This window comes from Corvus cornix, chromosome 10, assembly GCF_000738735.6.
Source record: "Corvus cornix cornix isolate S_Up_H32 chromosome 10, ASM73873v5, whole genome shotgun sequence".
Classification (NCBI taxonomy): Eukaryota; Metazoa; Chordata; class Aves; order Passeriformes; family Corvidae; genus Corvus; species Corvus cornix.
The window spans coordinates 10107960-10130226 of record NC_046340.1 but is presented as its reverse complement, the minus strand read 5'-3'; the positions used below and the strand labels follow the sequence as shown (position 1 = coordinate 10130226).

The 22267-nt window shown below is 46.1% G+C and overlaps 1 protein-coding gene across 6 annotated transcripts in view; it reads right to left on the bottom strand.

Annotated features, from left to right (window-relative positions):
• Positions 1 to 22267, bottom strand: part of LRRK1 (leucine rich repeat kinase 1) — a 73777-nt gene that overhangs the window by 13127 nt on the left and 38383 nt on the right. For all 6 annotated transcript variants that reach the window (XM_010390981.4, XM_010390978.4, XM_039557690.1 and 3 more), the window contains 16 exons: positions 21648 to 21777; positions 21002 to 21114; positions 19936 to 20150; positions 17791 to 17955; positions 15709 to 15881; positions 13658 to 13778; positions 13272 to 13431; positions 12395 to 12671; positions 9294 to 9465; positions 7751 to 7914; positions 6471 to 6610; positions 4794 to 5043; positions 3221 to 3387; positions 1979 to 2176; positions 1042 to 1319; positions 656 to 850 (listed from right to left, as the gene is read on the bottom strand). In XM_010390981.4, the coding sequence (XP_010389283.3) occupies positions 656 to 850; positions 1042 to 1319; positions 1979 to 2176; positions 3221 to 3387; positions 4794 to 5043; positions 6471 to 6610; positions 7751 to 7914; positions 9294 to 9465; positions 12395 to 12671; positions 13272 to 13431; positions 13658 to 13778; positions 15709 to 15881; positions 17791 to 17955; positions 19936 to 20150; positions 21002 to 21114; positions 21648 to 21777 (2918 nt within the window). The remainder of the gene's footprint in view (positions 1 to 655; positions 851 to 1041; positions 1320 to 1978; positions 2177 to 3220; positions 3388 to 4793; positions 5044 to 6470; positions 6611 to 7750; positions 7915 to 9293; positions 9466 to 12394; positions 12672 to 13271; positions 13432 to 13657; positions 13779 to 15708; positions 15882 to 17790; positions 17956 to 19935; positions 20151 to 21001; positions 21115 to 21647; positions 21778 to 22267) is intronic.

The following is a 22267-nucleotide window of genomic DNA, read 5'->3' as shown; positions in this document are numbered from 1 at the left end:
AATCCCAAGCACAAGCACAGGCTGGATGTCCCTGGAGCTGGATTATATTTAAGGTTCCTTCCAACCCAAACCATTCTGTGGTTCTATGATTATTTAGTAAAGCTTGGTCTGTCATTCTCTTACACGTTTTACTGAATCACTTCTTCAGGCTTACAAATTTTGGAAGCCGACCCATTGCATGACAGTGTGGAGCTGTTCGGGAGTCAGGCTGACCTTTGTTTGAAGGACAGCAGCTCTAAAACACCAACTGAAATTCATGAAAAACGCAATGCAGCATAATCCTTTTCTTGTACTTTGAACCTTTTTCTTCCTCATACCTCCTTTTATAATCTTGGGGATTTTGAAGTCTTTGTAGTTGCACTCACAGCATGACACTGGAGCTGTTTCTAGAAATTATGGGTAATGTCTTGCCCTGGTCAAATCAGCAGCCTAACTGCCATCAACATCAAGGGACCTTCAAGTCCCTTCAGATGTCTAAGGCGACATATCTGTCATCATTTCATTCATAAAACTCTCATTTAAGTCAACAGAAATTCTGGACCAAATCAGCAGGAGGGGTAAATGGGCAATTGAGCTGTTGTGCTGTACCAGGAGCAAGCTCAGCCCTCCTGATCAGCCAGATCAGAGAACACAGGTCAGGTGGGTGGTCTTGTACCTTTTCTGGCTTAGTGTCCCAACACTCCATCATGAGTGCCTGCATCCTGTAGAGCTGCACCTCCTCGGGCTGCCCAAGGACAGGACGGATCCCTTTGGACAGTTTCTTTGCGATCTGGAGCTGGTGGTGTCCCAGCACAGGCCGCTGGCCAGATAGCAGCTCATACAGGACCATCCCATAGGAGAACATGTCCACCTAGAGCCAGAAACAGAGGGAAAATCAGGGCAAGGCTCTGTTGGTGGGTGAAGAGGAGAGCAAGGATGGCCACAGTGGGAAAGCCAGTGCTACCTCCATGCATGGATAATGGAATTGAGCCAATTGAGCCATGGAATGGTGCCAGCCCCCCACTGCCATCACAGGGCTGCCCCACAGACACCCCCAGTCACCTTCTCGTCGTAGACGATGCGGGGCCGGATCTCGGGGGCCTGGTACCCTGGCGTGCCCTCCACGCCCAGTGCGCCCTCGTGGAACGACTGCCGGGAGATGCCGTAGTCGGAGAGCTTGATGTTGATGTGCTCTCTGACGTCCAGGGACCACACCAAAATATTGTCTGACTTGAGGTCGCAGAAGATTATGTTCTTCTTGTGCAGGTAGGCCAGGCCTGTGACGATCTGGTAGGCTATTTTGTGCGTCAGCATGTGTCCCAGCGGCACAAAGGAGGAGCCTGGCACAAAGGAACAGCCCGTCTTCAGCTCTTGTAATTGCCATAACTGCTTCTTCTTACCCCTCTCTCCTTCTCTTTTTAACTCCAGAGCAGTAAACTGACAACCTTTTAAAACATCACTCAATGCCACCATATGAAATGACACTGTTTATGTTACTATATGCGTCTGACAGTCCTATTAGATCCCTTTTTTAAACCCTTTCACTTCTAGGCCGCTAAATCTTCTGGTGAAAATTAGTGTTTGACTGAAAGTTGACATGAAGCCAAGGTGCCAAGAGGGTCAGATGGCCTCAACTTATCTCGGAATTAGTGTCATTCATTTGACAATGACAGCAATACAGATAATTATGAGATAATTTAGAGTACCAGACACCCATCTGCAGGGGGAAGAACACAGCATGATCCATGCAGCACTGAAGAGAGATGTACTCCATATTAATTTGCAGAAAAATTGAAAATCCAGGTCTCCAAAGTAGTTTTGAGAATCCTGAGCATCAATTTTTACTAGCCTCCCAAAAGCCCAGTTTAAGAACAATTCCATCCTTCCCACTTCCCTTAGTCCGGAAAAAAAAAAATCCTCTCCAGCAAATCAAGCAGTAATTTAAACATTGCTGACCATTTTTCAGGTGGACAGGAGTGGGGGGAGAGCCCAGCTTTACCTTTGGAGTTCTCAGACAAGACGGTGGTGAGGCTGCCCAGGGGGGCCAGCTCGAGGGCGAAGCAGAGCGGGTGGATGCTGATGCCGATGAGGGACACGATGCAGGGGTGCTGCAGGGAGTGCAGCATGCTGGCTTCCTGCCGGAACTCCGAGAAGTTCTTCATGGCATCCATGGCTCGCAGGTGCTTCAGCATGGTATCTGGCAAGACACACAACCCCCTTCTGACTGCCCAGCTCAGGAAACGAGTCACAAACTGTTTGGGAGGTGACCACCAAGCAAGGGCTGCAGGAGTAAGGCAGCTGGTGGGATTATGCCAACAGCAAGGCTTTAAGTTGAATCCTTATGTTGATGCATGAGCCACTAACAGACACTGGCTATAAGCAGGATATATCTGGTGCCTCAGGAAGCAAGAGCTCCCTTGGTCCTTAAACACCAGGCTCAGGTGTCTGGCACATGCTGTTCTCATATATCCCCTGGATGACTTTGGAAAACTCGTGCTGTGCTTCTCCCAGCAGGGTCTCTGTGTAGATGGCACATTGTAGACCCTTTGCTGGAAGGGCTCCTCCCTACAGCTTCCCAACTTCCCTGCCAGAAGAGAGACTCATCACAATAATGGTCCTGCTGCCACAGCACACCACAGGCTGCTCAGGCAGGTCGGCTCTTCCTGAAGGTTATTTGTCACTGGGACAGCAGCTGGCCTCCTCCACAGCTCAGGGATTCACCACATCCTCCCCTGACAAAAATGAGGAATGTAAGGCACTTTCCCCTTTCCATGGACTGAGGCTCTGCTGGAAACTTGGGCTCCACAGGAGAGCCCATCCCTGCGTGGAGAAGCTGGTGGGCTCAGAAGGATTCCCAGGTTGCTTTCTGCAGCTGCTGGCACAGATGGGGTAAAACACTAATCCAGAGGTGGAGACCCACAAGTCCTTAGTGCAAATCCAAGCAAACCCACACTTCTCATGGCTAAATAGCATGGGAACAGGAGTTGAAATCTTGCCTCCCTTCCCAGTCAAGGGCTCTGCCTTGGCACCCTATGAATCCACACACTGACCTGCAGGAGAGAAGCCTCCTGCAGTGCCAGTGACCTTCATCACTACAGGCACTCATGAAGAATTCTCAGATGCATCCTCCTCCTCCACTGAAACCCATCAGTTTGGCTATCTATTTCCATGCTGTATTTAAACAGATGCTGTCAGCACTTCGCAGACTCTTTGGTCTTAGCTTGGGATCTGTGCACTGTACCTGCAGCTGAAGTGGGAGAACCCTTGCATTTTTTAATCTGAAATCTCTTCACAGCCACTGGTTTTCCTTGGTATCGTGCCCGATATATAACAGTTCCACTTCCACCCTGGCCAAGAACGTTGTTTTCATTTTCACTGCATTCCAGTTTGCTATTTTCCAGGAACAGTCTGCCAAATAGAAATTGGGGGTTTTTAATTAAAGTTTCAAAGACATTGTAAATTCATGTTTTTAATGTGCTTTCCATTTTTGCAAATGCCTAATAGGTTCTTGCCTTTTCTAACAAGAGGACTGGATCACATAAACTACCTTGGTCATCTCAGTGCTCTCCATGTTGGCTCATGGTGTACAACAGATTTCTCACAGAAAAAAGTAATTTTAGCAAAGAAGCACAAAAGGCTTTTAACTAATTTATCCCACAAGAATCAAATAGATCTGGAAGCACATAAGCTCCTTTTCCACGCAGATGACACAGGTACTGATACTTGTACCATTTATCTGTATTAACGATTTTTTTTTCTTAATTTACCTCCTGTTCCTCTTTTTTCCACCAAGGCAGGACAGGATGTTTACGAACAGCCCCATACTCTGAAACCTGATTATTCAAATCAGCTTAGTGTTTCCAGGCTGCAATTCATCATTTCCCCACTCTCCCAGAGACTACTTTTACAGCTGTTCACACTTCAAACATCTCTACTCGCCTCACACCCGCCAAATAAATCTGCAGGAGATAACAGTGTGAGGAGGGCTGGCGTGACAAGCTGATGGGGTGTTTGCCCAGAAAAATGACCCCAACAAAGCAACAGGGGCCAGTGAGAGCACAGAAAGCTCTGACAGCAGCCAACAGGACAGTTTGGTCTAGAGGTCTCATGATTCTGCATTAGGCACTCAAACGTCCGAGAGAGGGTGAGCCAAAGGGGACACTGCTCTCCTGTCCTGCCTGCCCTCAGGTCTCCTGCTCTTCACACCAGCTAAGAAGGGGTATAAGACTGAGCCCATCTGGGAACGCAGTTAAGCAGCTTAAAGATTTGGCAGTGCTGCTATGGGTAGGGAAGAGCTCCTTCAGCTGTTCAGGGCTGCCACACACCCAACACATCCAGCAGCCCTCAGCTGAGCAGGAGCCCCGACTCAGTGTGAATCTTCCTGTGGTGTCCATAAACTCACTCACCTACAGGCCCTTACAAAATTAAGGCCATTTCAGTGGGACTTCCTTTTGGTTTTGCCACATTAAAATCTCCTTTTGTGGGATCCCAGAAAGACTCCAACTACAGAAAGTTCTGGCCAGAGTTCTGGGCAATGCAGGACAGCTGTGGCTTTAAAAAGGGACTTTCACATTGCACCACAGTGATCTCAAAGGACCCCCAGTGTGATGACTCGGTCAGCACACAGCTATTGTCTAAGCAAGTTGCTGAACACCAGGAGTGCAGTTCAGGATGAATTGCCAGAGCACAGATTGAGAGCAGATGGATTTTCTTCCTGTGGTCAGTACATCCCTCTAGCAGAGGCGACTTAGGAAAAGGGCCCAACCAAGTCGCACAGGTACACTGAAACTCAATCAAAGGCTGTCACACATTACCTGGCAGGAAAATCAGTCATGAAAAGCTCCGGGACCAGCTCTTGAAGAGACACGGGGATGTCAGGGTGGTTAGGACATGTGATGTAGTCCAGTTCAATGGCAGTCAAGACACAATCCTCCATGTTGAAGTACTGCACGTCCTCTGCCCTTTCGCTGCCCTCGCCCTGCTCCGGCCTGGCAGCTGCACAGATGTGGCAGGGCACATACTGCTCCATCAGCAACGTGCCATCGCTCTCCATGGCTGTGAGGGCTTCAAAGAGAGCAAACAAACAGGAAACAACATCATTCACACCAGCTGAGAAGGAACAACAGCTCCGAGTGCATTCCAGTGTCCGCAGGCATGACCTGGATCCACTGGCTGGAAACGGTCGCGCTCACACAGCAGCAATCTGCTGCAGGGTATTGACTGGAATAGAAAATAGCTTTTTGCAATGTCTACAGGGACAGTGCTGGGGAGACAGGACTGTGGCTGTAACCCAACACCCACCCTGCTCTGGTCACAGGTAATGCACAAGCCTGCAAGGAAAATATATGCAGGACCAGCAAAAATTAGGAGTATGTGAATAAAGCATTGGAGAGACCCTTTTACTTGCTGGGTGTCTCTGTCTCTTCCCAGACTGCAAACTGCCAGATGGCTGGAGGTGGGAATGGGGATGGGCGCAGGCTGGGAGGCACAGCACACCGAGCTCAGGCTGAGCACTCACCTGCAGCACCCAGTCTGGGAACGCAGCTCCTGTGGGCTCCCTCATGGGCAACGTTTTCAGCCCCTCCACGGGAAACATGGATTCTATCATGACTGAGCCTTTGGGAGGTTCACACCTCTCCCAAAACTACAGAGGGATTTGGTGGTGACAGGCTCTGTTAAATGCCCACAATTAGTCAGGGTGAACACAGGCTGCAGCCTTTGAAGTCGGGACTCTTCTCAAGCTTCACTGATTAACTTTAGCATTATTTTAATCCAAAGGCAAATAAAATATTCTTTTATCTTCAGAATATGTAGAATGTATGTGAGAGCGCACCACTGTTTCCTCCACAGAGCCTCCAATTAAGAGACTTTGGCACTGCTTTCTAGACTAGGGTAGGATGACAAAGAGCACTTCAGATTTTGCTTTCGTTTCAAACAAAGTGTACTGGGGTTGCAAACAGCCTGCTGGGTAACAGCAGGATCTGTGTTGAACACAGGAGAAACAGCTGCAGGAGTCAAGGAAGTTACCTCGGCATGGAGTCCTTGGTACCACATTCTCATGCCTCTCACATCAGAATTCTATAACTCTCAGAATGTTAGAAATTATGGGCAAATTCTTATCCCAGCTGATGCCAAAATGAGTTCAAGGGACAGCACCAAGCAGTTTGGGTCAAATCCTGCCCCTGCTATGAGCACTGGACAAGTCTCTTGAACGTCTACAGGTCCTGCCTGATCTGTAATGTTTCACCTGTGCTGCTGTGACAGACAGACTGGAAGACACAATGTCTAGACCAAAGGGTGTTGGCAACTAATCTTGATCTGTCTGCAGGTTTATTAGCTTTTATCAGATGTTATTGGCTTGAGACTGTGAGAGCCCGAGGGGTCTTCAATTAACACACAATATTGTGCACCTGGAGAGCTCTGTCTAAGTTAAAAGAACCCTCTGTTTAAAAGACATAACACTGCACAGAAAATTACAGTTGTTCTCTTACCAGGGAACCACTGGTCTATCAAAGAGTTGACATGATCCGTGATGAATGCCATGGCTGAAAAGTCTCTCACTTCTGACTGGGAAATTATTTTAATTCCACCACTTTTTTTCTTTTTCCAGTTCACATCAGAAGACTCGACACTGCGTGAGAAAGCCAAAAGACAGACCTGTGAAGCTTTTCTGAAGTGTCAGTGTCAACAAGTGTTCTTTCTGGCAGGAAACCTGAGTTACATAATAACACATAGTTCATGAGTCATCAAAACACAAAGCAAACTAGCTTAGGGGGTGATTTTCAACTCAGTCTGCTCTGCAAATGACTTTCAGAAGAGAATTCTTGCACAGAAGCGCCAGTTCCTCACAAAGGGTAAACACTACAGAAGGTCAGATGTAGGGAAAACTGTGGCCTAAGTGAGCTGAGCATGATGGAGAGTTTTGACAGAAATGCCCCATACAGAATGATGGAAGGTTGGGAGGTGTAAAATCAGTAAAAATTCCAGTGGAATAATAATGATATTTCCAACAACCATTAGGAAAAGTTTATGAACATCATTTTTGCACAATTTCCACGAAAGTGTAACTCCCTGAAACACACAGGGAGATAACAGTATGACCACTACCATGGTCCAGAATTTAGGATTCCAGCCTGTGGTTTGCAGTGTCTGGGTTCAAGTCTCTACTGAGCTTGGAAACTCGGGAAGGTCACTGTTTCTTTCTGGTCTCCAACCATGAAACAGCACCAATGGTTCCTCCCTGTCTTGCCAGCGACCGAAGGAGCAAAAGTCTTAAGTGTCTGCATTTGTGAAAGAACATGGACAGGAGGTTTTCCCCAGGCTTGCAGCCAGCAGACACTCTGCCTTGGCCAGGTTAAGGCAGTTGTCCACAGTCCCTGCTGCACAGAAGCACGTCCATTGACCTGGATTACTGCCACGCAGTGGTGAAGTTTTAGGATTCAGTGGAAAACTCATTGAGGCAAAGAAATCTTTGCTTGTGAAAATGCACGATTTTAAGCTGGCAGAGCCCTGCTCTGCTCTCAGGTCTCTTTCAATTTGTGGCTGCAATAACAGATAAAGTTGATACATTCAGACCTGCCAAATAATCAGTTATTCATAATTTTTGTCAGCAGTTGTTACCAGATGAGTTATGTGCGTTAGGAGAGCCTCCTCTTCTCCTGATGAGTGAGCCCATAGCCTGAGTCAGATCCATTCATCTCCATTCAGCTGATGTGTTTCATACACTCTATTAGTCCCCTGTCACACATGCTGCATTATGAACACAAATTACCTAAGATAGCCTCCATCAAAGGTAACGAACAGACCTTCCTGCCAGTAAACAGTGTGAGTCCTTTTGACTCGGAATGTGCTGCAGCGGTTCCTTTGGGTGCCTGTGAAGCTGTAGATGGTCACCTTTTTGTTTCTTGTCTTGGTGTTCTTCTTGTTTTCAAAAAGCTGAAACAAACAGAAAAGCATGAAAATCATTAAACTGCTGAATTTTCTCATAAGGACGTTTTAATCAAGCAAGAAGGTGATTTCTTTTTTTGGCTTTCACAGGTGCTGTTGTACCTTTTACAGTAAAAGTGACTTGTGCTCATATAAAATTTTGCAATGGAATGGAAATACACGTGGTAAAATTGATTTTTCCACAGTGGAAATCTTTTTCATGCCACTCAAAAAAGAACCATTTCATATCAGTGCACAAAGCTAATTCTATAACTGTGACATTTGCCATATTTATTCTGCATTTGCAAAAGTCTTATGAACCTAAAGCACTAAATGTTCTAGTGAATGATGAAGTCTGCCCTCAATGCATAGAGTTAACTTTTCCACCTGTTTCAGTAGGAGGAAGATGGCTCTTCTCCAAGACACTTCAAACCAGCACTTAGAGCAAAATGGATTTCTGTTTTAAAACCAAAAAGTTAATCTGCAGGACTCCGCTGTACTCATTGCTCCAGCATTTATTTGCCTGCAGACAGGTCTGACGCCTGGCATCCTTTCCACTCCCTTCATGAGGACTGGATGAAGCCCCTAGGAAAGGTGCTCTAGGATTATGTAGTGCCCAAGAGGATGTAAGCAAGGGGTTGCCAAGACAGCCCATTAAAAGAGGTAAAGTTACTACATGGTTTGAGAAGCCTGGAACACAGAGGACCTTCCAAAAACAGGTATCATGTTTTCCATGTTCTGTGCATCACTGACAGACCACAGTTTAATGGAGAGCTGCTAAGAAGATACCAGAGCAGTACTATAAATATTTTGCAGGTATTTATTACAGTTTCAGATAGAAACTGCTGCAAACATGTCTGCAACAACATCAAAATTCACTTGGCTCTCAGAACCTTGCAAACACTACTTCAATGTCACTCACAGCACTTGCACTAACAGGGTGCCTCATTAAGGCAACAGTCCTATAATTTTCTTCCCATTTAAACCCATAGAGATTCAGATATCTGGCTTTGGTGGAGCTATTCCAGATCTCCTCTGGCAAAGCCGTCAGGGAGTCTGGCCTGGTGGAATGGTCATGGACAAGAGCCGCAGGCAGAACTCCAATTACTTGTAACTGGAAGATGCTGGAGGAACTGAGACCTTCCAGGGGATCATGTTATAAAGAGGCTGTGGAGAACTCAGGTTTTCTCCCCCAGATATGTTGTTCTCAGTGACACTTACTGTAAAAACAGAATCAGATTTTCAGTGCAGAGCCTTGTCTCTCCCTATTTACTCAAATGATGTTACTGAAGTCTTGACAGAAGTGAGCAGGATGTGAAGAGACATCCCACTTACACCGAACCACTTTAGCTGTCTGCTTTTGTTTGCAGGCAGACACAGTAACCTACCTGGAGGTCCATCTCTGCCAGGCTAATTAACATCCGGGCTATGAACCTTTGCCAAAAGCCAACGGGGACAAAACTCATCTTGAAGACCCTCTGGACTGTGTTTGTGGTCTGGTGGCAGAGCCCGTGGATATCTAACGCCGGCTTGGTAGGAAGCAGATGAGGAAGGAGGTAGCTGAAACACATCAAGTTCAACAGCTCAGATTTTAGCTACAGCTTTTAACAGTGAGTACATTGTTACCAGATAATAGGGCGATTCAGTCTCCAAAGAGATTTTTAATGGCACAGCCTACTGCATATAAAAAAGCTTTTAGACTAAAGCTCTGCAGCAATACATGGAGAAATTAATTTACACTATGGAAGCAAGCAGAGGCAAAACAGACATTACATAATTCAGCCAGGGCTATTGGAAAGGACTAAAATTGATGTAATGAGCATTTGTGTACTCACAAATTAAATGCATTAAAATATAGGGCCATTAGAACAGCTGCGATGTCGGGATTCATTTTTTGGGTACTACTCTGCCCTGGTAGTAAGCAGGGAATTACAGCTGTGGAACAGGAGATCAATGCAAAAACAACCTCCAGCAGCTCAGGTTCAGTAAGCCCAGGACGGGGGAGAAAGGCTGCAGGGACTGGGCTGCTCTGTCTCAACCCAGCTCCAGAACGAGAACACCTCATGGGTCAGCATGACAGGGATTCCTGCTGCTCCATCCTGTGGCTGATGGATTCCTGCCACATCCCTAACAAACCCCTAAAGCAAGAGCTCACATGGCCAGGCTGTTGCCAGCAGAGAAATCACTTGTCTAGCTCAGATTCCCCTGCAATCAGATTATTAGTACTTTGCCCAAGTGTGAAGGAGACTTGATGTTATCTGTGCCTGACCAGCCAGCAGCAACAGAGTTATGCTGGAGTAGGGGACCACAATGTTTTAAAATTATTTTCAGATCTCCCAGTAAGCCCAGAATATTCATTTGTCCTGATCTTTAGTATTTGGGAAGTTAAACCTCCTGGAACACTGGAACTGTTTTGAAAACCATGAGCTTATGGCTTTCAATACTTGCCAGTAAATCTCTTGTCAGTGATATTCTTCTGTACCAAACACATCCCAGGACGCCTGTACAATCTAAAATGTTATTTGCTTATAAGCAGACACACTGCTGTTTTATCAGTGTTGAGCCTCAGAAAATGTGTTGGCATCTGGGGCTCATCGTTGACGGGCACAACGACAGCAACAAGGCACGTGGCCAAGAGACCTGACCAAAATAACACTGGCAGGGACTAGACACAACCAGAACTAATGCTGGGTCAGAATCCAGTGCTTTAAAGCCTCTCACGTTTTCTCTCCAGCAGCTGCAGCATTCTGTAAAACCTGAAATATCAGCTCAAAAAAACCAGCCATCATTAGAGAACAGCTCTCTCCATATGTCACACGTGATGACATATTACATGATCAAATTATCTGTTCCATGAAACATCTTTGGAATGTAAAACTGGCATAATTTCAATTATAAATTGCAATAAGAATGGTCATGCTTTTAACTGTATTTTAAGAAGCAGAACACAGTTAAGTTACATGCACCTTAGGCACAAAAGGAGTGCAACAAACTAAAACTTCTTGCTCTATAAAAGTAGTGGATGCATCATCAGACAGCCAATAAATTTTCCTCAGCACATCCAAGAAAGGGTCTAGGAGAGTAGGAAGGGCCAGTGAGGCCCTTCTGGGCCACAACTATCTAGTGGATTATAACACAGATGGTGATTCGAGGCTCTTGAACAACAGCCAATGCAAATTTTGAAAATATGTGAAACATGCCCCCATCCACCCTTTCAGAACAGAAACTGGCAGCTGCTTTCTCTACTGACTGCACAGAAACCCTATCTGGCAATCTAGACAATAATTGCAGCAGCACAGTAACAAATAACTGCTCTGTGTCTGGCTAGTACATTAAATTAATCCAACCTGCTATAGCTACAGCCCGTCAGTGGGAAGAATATTCTGCTAATGTGGCTTGGATCGCTCAGAAAAACATTGGGCAGGCCACGAAAAAGCAGTTTCCTTGTTCCCGAGGCACAGACAATGTAATTGCCTTGGAGAAAAATGGCAGATAGTGACAAGGAGTCCAAAAGGCATTTTGGACTAAGCAGAAACATTGCTGCTTTATCTGTGTTAAGCCTGAGAAAATTTGTTGGCATCCGGGACTGGATAAGTGACAGGCATAATGACAGCACAGAGAATGCTGCACTTGTGCTGGCATTCAGAGCTCCCGAGAGGCTCAGGGCGATGCAGCCGCGCTGTCCTGCAAGGGCAAGGAAGTGAAATGCAAATGCCACATCAAAAGTGCAATACAGCTCTAGTCCCACCGCCTGCCCAACAACAGGCTGTCGCCAAGCAGATGGGAGAGAGAAAAATCGCAGGGAACTCTGCCCAGAGGAAAAGGAATCGGGGGGCAGGGGGAGGAGGACTCATTAACATTTAAAGAGAATGAGGTTTCTTAGACCATTTCTAGGAAAACTACTGATCAGCACCTACTGAGGTTAAAAATCAAGCAAATCACGTTGCTGCTGCAGCTACGCTTTCCTGATTTCACCAGGAATAAAATGCTGTTACTTTCAGGGCTGACACAATTATTGATTATCTGAAGTTTTCTGCCACACTCAAGTGAGGATCTTTCACTGGGAACAGATGACTCCAGCCCATCTATATTTCAGGCCTGGCAGCCGTGGCCTCACATCCTCTCCCGGCTGCAGCTGCGCCGGCTGAGCCCTTACAGCTTCCACCTGCTCGTGGCCACATCCCCGGCAGTGTCACTGCCCCTCAGGGCTGGTGGCTGAGCCTGTCACCAGCCTCAATGCACCCAGTGGACAAAGACTGCTCTGGGAAAGCTTTCACACGGGCTGGTTTGGCCCAGAGGATACTCAATTCAGGAAATACAGCCCAAATGGATGGGTGCCTTCCATGACACTGCTGAACACTCTCAGATATTTTCTCAGCACAAGAACCCTGTCAAGACAACCACTTGGACAGGCAAAGCCTGTTAATATCCACTGACTAAATGGCCATTTTTCTCCAGTCTGACTAAGCCTCTCTAATCATCAACATACCTGTTATTGGCCACAGGCAGGGCGATCTCAAACTTGGCCAAGAACTGGAAGTACTGCTCTTCGGTCTGCTCGGTGAAGCCCGTTCCAACCAGCAGCATCCTGAGGTCCTCTGCTCTGATGACTCCATTCTTAGCTACAGACTTGGAGCTCTTGATGTTGAAAATCCTCTGTAGACACTCTGAGAGCCAGACGGGGTCAAGGAAGTAGAGGTTCCTCAGGCCGTGGCTTGTGTCTGGGAAGTGCAGTAGTGTCCCTGTTTCTATGAGAAAATTAATGGCTGCAAAAAAATAAAGAATTGGGGGTTAGCAATAGACCAGCATTAGGAAACCACAGTGCAGAAGAGTAAGACTATGAGGCAGTTTGTGGAGTTTTATGCATTGCAGATACAGCCAGCACGCAGCCAAGTCAAGAGAGCAACATCTATCTGAGGAGTGCTGCTATCTGACACTCCACTTGTAAAACCCACATCTCACTTCTTCACAGCCAGTATTTCTGTCCCCACGACACCTCCCCTTCACCCTCCTCCTGCCATCCTCACAGGGAAGGGCTCTCCCTGCCTCCTGTGGAGCAAGGCCTCCATAAAGATCACAAGACTGGGGCCCTACAGAGAAGCCAGACTTGAAACTATGGCAACTCTCACTCTACACAGAGCAGAAATGAAACACAGCTTGTTAAAAAAAAAAAAAAATTAAATCAGTAACCTCAAACCATCCCAGAAACTTCCCAGTCCTGACCCCAAAGTTCCATTACTAATTTTATATCTTAACAATTTCCAAAGTGAGCTCTAACTGGTGTACTTTTTATTTACTATTTGTGAAATATTTCAATTGGACATACATATTAATTTCCAAGAAATTACTGGTCTGCTCTGACCTACCAGTTTGCAAGTCCTCATAGTCTTTGATGTCATTTCCAGGCGTTTGCTCGATCATCAGTTCTATTTGTCTGTCTGTTAAATACTGTACATCATCATTTTGACTTCTTTTATGCTGTTCTGCAAGGACAGCTTCTTGAAGGCTAAGGTAACTCCTTGGTATCTGCAAGCCATGTGAGGAAACCAGCAGGATCAGTATCAGCCAGCAAGGGATGAACTGGCTGCCATCTCCCCTTCACAGGGATCTTATAACGCTCTTTTCCCCAAACCAGATTGCCATCTTAAATATTCACATGCCTCCTGCATCAACAATAACTCTTAAAGTTCACCTCCCAAGCCCCACAAAAGCCCTGCTTTGGTAAGGATCACCAAGAAAGTCCAGTTCTCACCAATCTCCCTGCAAGTTTCTGGGAGCAAATTGAGCTGCCGACATCCTTCATGTTGCAAGTGACATGAAAAATCAGCTGCCGCAGTCCCTCAAGGCCTTCCAGAGTCTTACATGAGAGCTCACTGCAAAAGTCATGCAAAAGTGAAGATTATCAAACCTTATCAGCACACTGGCTTCCTTTCCGGGCTCACTTTCTCTTATCACTGACTTTAAATTTCCTGTGTCAGCTGAATGGGAGGAAGGCTGTCAGTGGATATTTTTAGCTTTGGAGAAAACACGGAGTCGCCTGGAAAAGATGTATTAGGCCACATCTGTATTAGTCCAACCCCTGCTCTGCCTGCTTCACTCACTGCACTGCTGTCCCCTGTGCACTGTGATGTCTTGGGATGTCCCTGGCAGACTGACCAAAGTCATCCCCCTCTGTCCCTCCAGAGCCACACACATCCTGAAAGGGGCTGTAGGGAGAAGGAAAACTCAGTGCCCCAGCAGCCTCTGGAGAAAAGTCCAGTTCTCCCTGCCCCAGATCAAAGAGGCAGGATGATGACTACCAGACACCTTTTCCCACCCTTATTCTGGTCCTTTCTCAGCTGGATCCTGCAATTAGGGAATTGATGCTTAGATCCTAAAAGCTGGCCTTCATTATCTCTTTAATAGCTAAAAACCTGCTCTCCAACTCCCACTAGTTTTAGTCTTTTTGTGGGCTGGATAAGAACAGTTCTATTCCACTTTCCCCAACAAAGTGTCTTTCTAACTGATCCTACACATGTTCCCATGGCAGACAGAAAATCCTTCTCTAATGAAATATGCTTTGTCTTAAACCTCAGCCCTCCATGGCACCGGGAAGTGTGCGATTCACTGGGATGCTGGAGGACCCTGACCAGTAATAGAAGCACCCGGGGTCACCACACAAGGATTTCACACTCCTTACACACCTCCAGCCCCAGAGCTTAATACCACATATATTCCAGGTGGATGACAGGGTGTGGAGAGGCACAGGAAGGAGGAGGTATGAAATCAGGCTGGGGAGAAACGCAAGGGGAAAGGAAGGCACAGAAGATAGTACAGGATGCGTGTCAGGCTGAAAGAAAGTCCCCTTGAAAAAGAATGATTGAGATCATGTTATGATGGGAAAAGAGGCTTGAGGTGACATAAACACAAAGTTTTCTTCTTCTCATGGTGAGTCTTTGAGCCTCACAGTGTGTCCCTGGTGTTCCTCCTAACGGGGGAAGAGCCAGCTGGGATGCCTGGCACAGGCTGGGATGCCTGACAGTGCCTGCAGAGTGGTACGTGGGAGGTCGGCTGATGCCTTTGCCAGGCAGCAGATGGGAAGTGCTGAGGACATCACAGTGCCCTTCCTCACTTGCCAGCTGCCACCTGCTCTTGCCCCAGGCAGAGGCATTTTCATGTTGTTTGGTGCCAGCCTGCTGCATCCACGTTCACCCCCTGACTCACAGACGCTTCATTCCCAGCAGGAGGAGCCTCTTCTCCCCAAGGGCATTCTCTTGGAGCAGTGTCAGACTGCGTGGCCTGAGTGACACCCATCTCCCAGGCAGTACCCGCCCCCAGTTGTGACAGCTGGAGATGGATGGCACAGGGGACTGACCCCTCCTTGCCCAGCCAACAGTGCCACGTGAGCTGTGTTCCCACATCAGGTACCACCCACAGCCTCCCCTCAACAAATCCCCTGGCATCCACTGTGTGACAGTCACACTCTCACGCTCTGCAGCATTAATCAGTCAATCTGCACCTTCTCCCCTTGAGACTAATGTGTCACCAATAAACAGTGAGAAACCTGAGTGAAGGGGGAGCAGTAAACAGGCTGGTCAAGGTCATGACTTTGTAGCTTCCAGCTCTCAGACTCATCATCAGCCCCCTGAGCAACACTGACCTTCTCTCTCGTTATAATACATTATCTCAGTCAAAAATAGATGAAATGCAATGCTGACGAGTCTCTAAATTGGTTCCGTTGCCAAGGAGATCAAGTATCTCAAAATTGTTAAAAGTGTCATAAAATAAAGAGTGACTGAACTTCACAAAGGCACAAGTACTTACTGCAGGTGCTTGAAGGTGATATCCGGGAAGCCAGTTGCTCTGGATCCAGAGGGAGACCGACACAGAGCCAGGACATATGCCCTCAGAGTTGCTATCCTCTCCACACGGAATTTTGTTTCAATCAAATCAAGGTGTGTTCCTACCACCAACACCACTGAGTTCGGAGCCTTGGCCTGCAAGAGAAACACTGACAGTGATCTTATCCAGATTACATCAGTGAGGACATGTGAAAAGTATAATATTTAAGAGGAGGGAGTCACATATATTAATAAAATGGAATATATATATATTTATAAAGTAGAGGCAACCTGTCATGGCTGCTTGACAACAGCTACAAGTGATCTGGGTATTACAGAAGTTCTGCAGAGCATGGCTTAATCATCTGCTGCTACTGCAGAGCAGGAAACTGTCACTTTGGGTTTTTACATCAGGGTTTAACACAAAGGGAGTTGCTGTGAGTTAGTGAAATAAAGGGAACTATGTCTGCCCAAAGTTAACTTAACCTGCAGCCAGGAGCTCTGCTATTCTGAAAACGCCTAGTTACAGCCTGGAATGGACACCTGGGGAAGTCACACAAACTTTTTCACTGGAGGTATATGGAGAGGTAAGATAAACTTCTAGAAAAGTCTAAATCTACTTAATCAGAGCAAAGGAATGGATTAGATGATCTCATGGTTTCTTCCAACCCTTCCATGATTGTATTATGACCCTGGAATGTATCCAGATCTCAGGGAACATGCTGCCAAATTGCACAGGCTTAAGCAGGGATCATTTTGCCCATCCAAATGAGTTTGACCACAGAAGAATATTCAGAGGCAGAAATATATCCTTCTTTGCAGGCAATCCATTTCCCTCTGAGGATGCCCACTGAAATCTCCCAACCTGAGTGACACCAAACAACCCCAGGCAGACCCAGGAGTGGTGGCTGCACCAATCCACACCAAGGTCCCAGTATGCTGCTCCCTGGAGGCTCATGGAGAGCACAGGCACAGGGTAGGATGGAGAGATGTTCCCTGGTGTGTTCTCCCAGTACTCAGCAGCCTGCAGCTCACTGACTTCCTCAGCACGAGGGAGTATCTCAGAGTTAACAGCACCTGATAGAGTTTTCATTCACCAGTCTGTCCTTCCAATTTCTGGTATCCCCAGCACATTGTATTTCCATGAAATTCCACAGGTTAGCCATCCAGTGCGTTTAAGATACTTCCCATTGTTTGCTTCAAAGCTACAATTTCATTTGTTCTTTCCCAATTCTATGGTAAAAGACCATGAACAAGACTCTCTTGTGGTTTTCTCCTTTCCCCATCATGTCTACATACAGCCCTTTTCATTTTTCCCTACTTTTAACCATCATGATCATATTTCTCTGCATTTTTCCTGATGCCACTATGTGCTTGCTGGGATGTATTAAGGACACATCATACATTTTTGAAATATAGTAATTTTCCTTTCAGCTTTGTTACCTACTTTGGCTTTTTGATTGCTGCTGGCCATTAATACTTTGATATAGACAAGATATTTGCTTTTCGAGAGGCATCCATTTTTGTTCATTTAATGTTAAGACAATTATCAAATAATAAACAGTTACAAACAATTATGAACATAGTATTACAAAAATCAATCCACAGCAATGAATTCACTGCAGCTTGGAGTCTAAATGATAGCTGTTTTGGAAATACCCTCTAGCTTACCTGAATCTAAAGTGTTAAAAATATAACCTCAAGACTAATGTGTGTCTAACCCACACAAGAAAGAAAATGCTTCAAACCCCCCTTGGAGCACAGTGTGGTCAAACACTAATTCCAAAATAAGTATGTTCAGCCTTACTTAGCAAGGGTTTATAAATCAGCTTTTGTTTCATTCTCTGCTGTGTGTGAGGGAGAACAAAGCAAATGATAAATTTAAACCATTAAATATAGCGATACGCCTACAGCGTAATGGAAAATGAATTCCAAATGCTGTGCAAAATTCATAGCTCGGGGAGCTTTCAAAAGCAGAGCAAAAAGGATCTGCAATATCACATATCTGCGTGCTGAGCTACTACTTGATAAATAGATATCCCAGAGCCCACCAGTGACTTCTTACCTCAATGTTCAGCAACCAGAACTGTAAGTTTGCCACAGCTTCTTCCCCCAGTGCCAAGTTCCAGACCACTATGTACAATGCTTTGTCTGTGAAGAAACACTGATTGACTGTAGACATGCTTGCTGGGCCTCCGATATCCCAGACATTGAACTCCACTGAATCAACCTACTTAGACAAAGAGAAGTGTTCAAATCAAACCGTGGCAGTAAATCACTGGGAGATAATAGCTGAAGTATAAACCTACGCCTGCATAATGTATGACACAAGAAGGGGTTCAATGTCCTAATTGTGCCTCCAGGAAAGATAAATCAACAAGCAATTGTTAAGCATGGCTACCACTTCCCCACAGGAAATCAAGACTAATTACTTGCTGCTAAAACGATAGAGGTGCCCTTGATGCTGGTAAAACTCCAGTTAATGCTGTGGATTCTCCAGTACAAACAAGGGTCTCATTCTGAGCCCTGTATTTCACTGCATCTGGAATAGAAACTGTTTCATCCTTGTCTGTGCCACGCTCGACAGGACCATTGAAGCTGCTTATCTGCCACTGCTGTGGGGAACAGGAAACCCCTGCTGAAATCACTTCCACTGAGCTCAGACTGAGCTGAGCCAAGCAGAAGAGAGATGCTGAGAGATGGGAAGCTTCTCAGGCCTTTCATAAACACCTCCTACACATTGCTCCCAGGCTTCTGATGTCTGTGCCATGCCAGAGATGGGCCAGAACCACAGTTGCTGTGAATCAGACTCACTGATTTCTGGGGGAAATGCTTAAATGGAGGCCTCTCCAGCTCTGGCTCTCTCCCCAGTACCCCTGCATCCATTGCTCTGTGCAGCCCTATGACAGCACTAAGAGGGAGCCTAGCTCTCTGCTTAAATGGCATTCAGGCTCCCAGTTGCAGCAGGAAGTACCTGCATACCCGGGAAGCTCTGTCCCTAAATCATTCAGCCCTGGAGAGTCAAAACCCCTGAGACTGCGCACAAAACCAAACCCTGCTCCAGCCACCATCCTCAGAGCATCACATAACACCCAGTGGGCTCCGTTTAGGGGTCTGGGGCCAGGAACCGACTGATCCCACATGAAAGTTACCCTATGAGAGTTCAGCCAGAAGCTCAGTATCTCAGCAGGGCTCTGATCCTGTGCAATCTGCGTGAAGTCTCCCAAAAACAGCTGGAAGAACTTCCATATTGTTGAAACCAAGCCCTAACCAGAACAAGGACTGCTTTGTTCACCCAAAAGACCTTCAGCTGTGAGTGTGTGTGTGGACAGACAGACTCTGAGATAGGGATAAAAGCCCGTTCAGTGTCTTGATCCCAACTCCTGGTCTCTGGTGCTGTCTACACTTTTATTTTATTCAGCTGCTCCACAACACAAAATGCACAAATCCCTTCTACCACCAGTCTTCCCTTCAAGGAGTCAGTCTGTGTTGCTGTTTTCTTTCTGTCTTTGGCCTGGCACTCTCTGCTGTGAACTCAGCAGGCTCCTTTCTCCCTTCCAAAACAGTCTGGTGGTCATGGCTCTCATCTGGAAAGGAGGAGCCATGAGTTTGCATCCCCTCAGCTCTGACAAGACCTCAGGACCAATTCTGCATCCTCTAATCCCTGGACTACTCTGCAGGCAGTGGACAGAGCCACCTACAAATGCTTGGATTAAATCAGTGCTCTCCAAATGAGTTCAGTATGACACATTCCATGAACGAGTCATCTGAGATTTGGATGTTTAAGATATGCCTTAGACATCCCTGGATCACACCAGAGGTCAGGCACCGTACCTTCCACCCACATTCCCCACCCAGGACAGTTTTGATATGAAGGAAATCCAGCTTTAGGTACTGATGTCCCAAATGAAAGGACAATCTGCTGTAGAGAAGCTGATTTAAAGCAGTCTCTCAAAATTAGTATCCACTCAAGGTGGGAGAGCCAGAATTTTAGCAGTCACACAGAGCTCTCTTTAGAATACAGTTAGTCAGGAAAACAGAACTGCCCTCTAGTACCAACTGGAAACGAAACAGAATTGCAATGGGTCTAAAACCACATCACTTGTGAGGTAATGGAAACTGCTCTTTGTAAAAGGACAATTTCAGCCCAAATGGACCCTGCAAGGCTCCAACATCCTACTGGGGCTGAGGATTTCCGACTGCTTTTCACCTTTGCCTTGTGCCCCACAGGCTTGGGGAGCTCCCATTTTGTTGTCCGGATGGTAGCATCGCTGTGCATCATCTGGGGCACCTTCCCTGTCTGCAGGATCTCCACCAGTGTGGACTTGCCCTGCCGGGGAGGGCCGATGATGATCATCTTCATCAGCTTGCACTTCTCTGCCCGCCGCAGCTGCGCTCGTAAATACGCCAGCACTGTCTTGGGGCCTGTGGGGGAGAGAACGGGCTGGAGCTGGGGACTGCAGCCACAAACACTCTCAGGGACAGCACAAAACCCACTGCTGCAGACACATCAGCTGAATTCATGCTTCCCCTGCAGTTTTGCTGTGGGCTGAGACAACCCAGAGAATAAACAAAGAAACCTCCAGCAGACAAACCTGAGACAGAGACCCCAGGAAAAGGTCACTGCTCTGAGGCTCCACAATGGAGCACTGTAAGGAGAAACAAATGCTGGGGTTCCTATGCTTCAGAAGCTGAAAGGAAACATAAAATACTAATTTAGTATTGGAAAATACTCTGGTTTTCCTTCTACTTTTATGTTTCCAGTTAAAGTTAGATTGAGGCTTCAACAGTATACTGCTGGAGCAGGAACAATTCCTAATTACTTTGTTCCCACAGGATTTTCTGATTAAAATGCACAAAAAAAAGAAGACAGCATTGTAATAGATCCAAAAACCTAGCAGCTTACAATAAAGTCACTTCAATGGGACCGTGGCTGCTGATCCTAAACATCTCAGTCTTTAGAGAGACAACCTCAATATCCTAAAATATACACATTCAGGAAGCAAGCCACAGAATTTATGCACACTGCAATTGAAATACAGCATTTATAAGGCATCATTTCAAACTGTGATCTCTCTTAAATTGATCATACAGCCAGATCTTAGCGCTGATTAGCAAATTTGTAAATACGAGTAGGAGGTTTCCCTGTGCAATTCCAGTTAACCCCAATGAGGGTTTGAGCATACACTGTCTGCTCCTGCTCTTGACCATTAAAAGGAAGAGATTTTATTGTATGTTCATTCAATTTAATAAAGAATACACAGCATCAGCCTTACCCTCTTTTCTGATCTCTGCAGGAACATTACTGATATTTAGTTCCTCGATATCCAGCTGCCAGAGATTAGCCAGCTGTCCAAGTTCTGGAGGAAGCTCTCGGATACCAGGGTTACTGTACAAAAACAAATAAATCTACCAACAACCAGGCTTTGTGTGTAAGTAGCTGCTCTCATGGACTCTCAGATTACGCTATTCTATCCTTGCAGAAATCTTCCATTAACATTTTAATAAGACTACTCAGCACTTTAATAGCAATTTCCATCCTAAAAGTGATGTATAACCTCAATTTATCCTCTGAGGCAGACAAATGTAATCATCTTTGCTGGATAGTTGAGGAAATAAAGGCAAAAATGATGAGTTATTGAATGTAACACTACAGAAACTGACAGCAAAAAGCCAGAATGAACTAGAGGCACATTAGATTCCCAGGCCTGTGTTTAAAGCAGTAGATCATCTTCCCTAATTCAAAAGACCAGCCCCCTCTTTATCTAAAGCAAACCATGGGCACAGTTCTAACAAGGGGCTGACTGTTTCCATCTTTATGACTTCAAAAGCACTGGACATCTGGGGTGGGGCTCACAGAAGACTGGTCACTAAAACAACATGGAAATAACACTGCGAAGTTTTTCCAGGACATGGACTTACTTTCCTAAATAAAGCTCTGTTAAACTTTTCAGGAGGCAAACGGACTGCGGGACAGAGTCCAGCTGATTGTCATTCAGATAAAGAACCTCCAGAGAATCACTCAGAAATGCTGGAAACTCCAAAAAAGGACCTGTAACGAGACAGGAAACAAATCGCACCTTTAAAAAAATACCCTACAAAACAGGCATTAAGGCTCTGAACCAAGAGTTTCACCTGAACTTTGCAGGCAGGACATGAGGTCATGTCCATTGGCAGGGACCACCACCAAGCAAGAGCAGAAAAGCAAATGGCCTTCAGTGACAATCAAACATCAATGTTCACATCTCAATGTTCTAAAACCACAGTGTTGGAAGGCAACAGTGTCCAGGACTTATGGGGTGCTGAGGGAGGAACTCCAAGCCTGCCAAAACAACTAAACATCAGGGGACAAGTGGCACCTTATCTCTTGCTGTTGAGTACATGATAATACCTTATGAACTGCCCCTATTGCAGCCTAACAGCTGGCACTCAGAGAGCATCCCATGGGCACACCTGGCTCTGAACATGGCACTGGAAAGGGCACACTCAGGGCCCAACTGGTTCTCGGCATGTTTTTCCCATATTGCCTGAGAAAAGCCAGA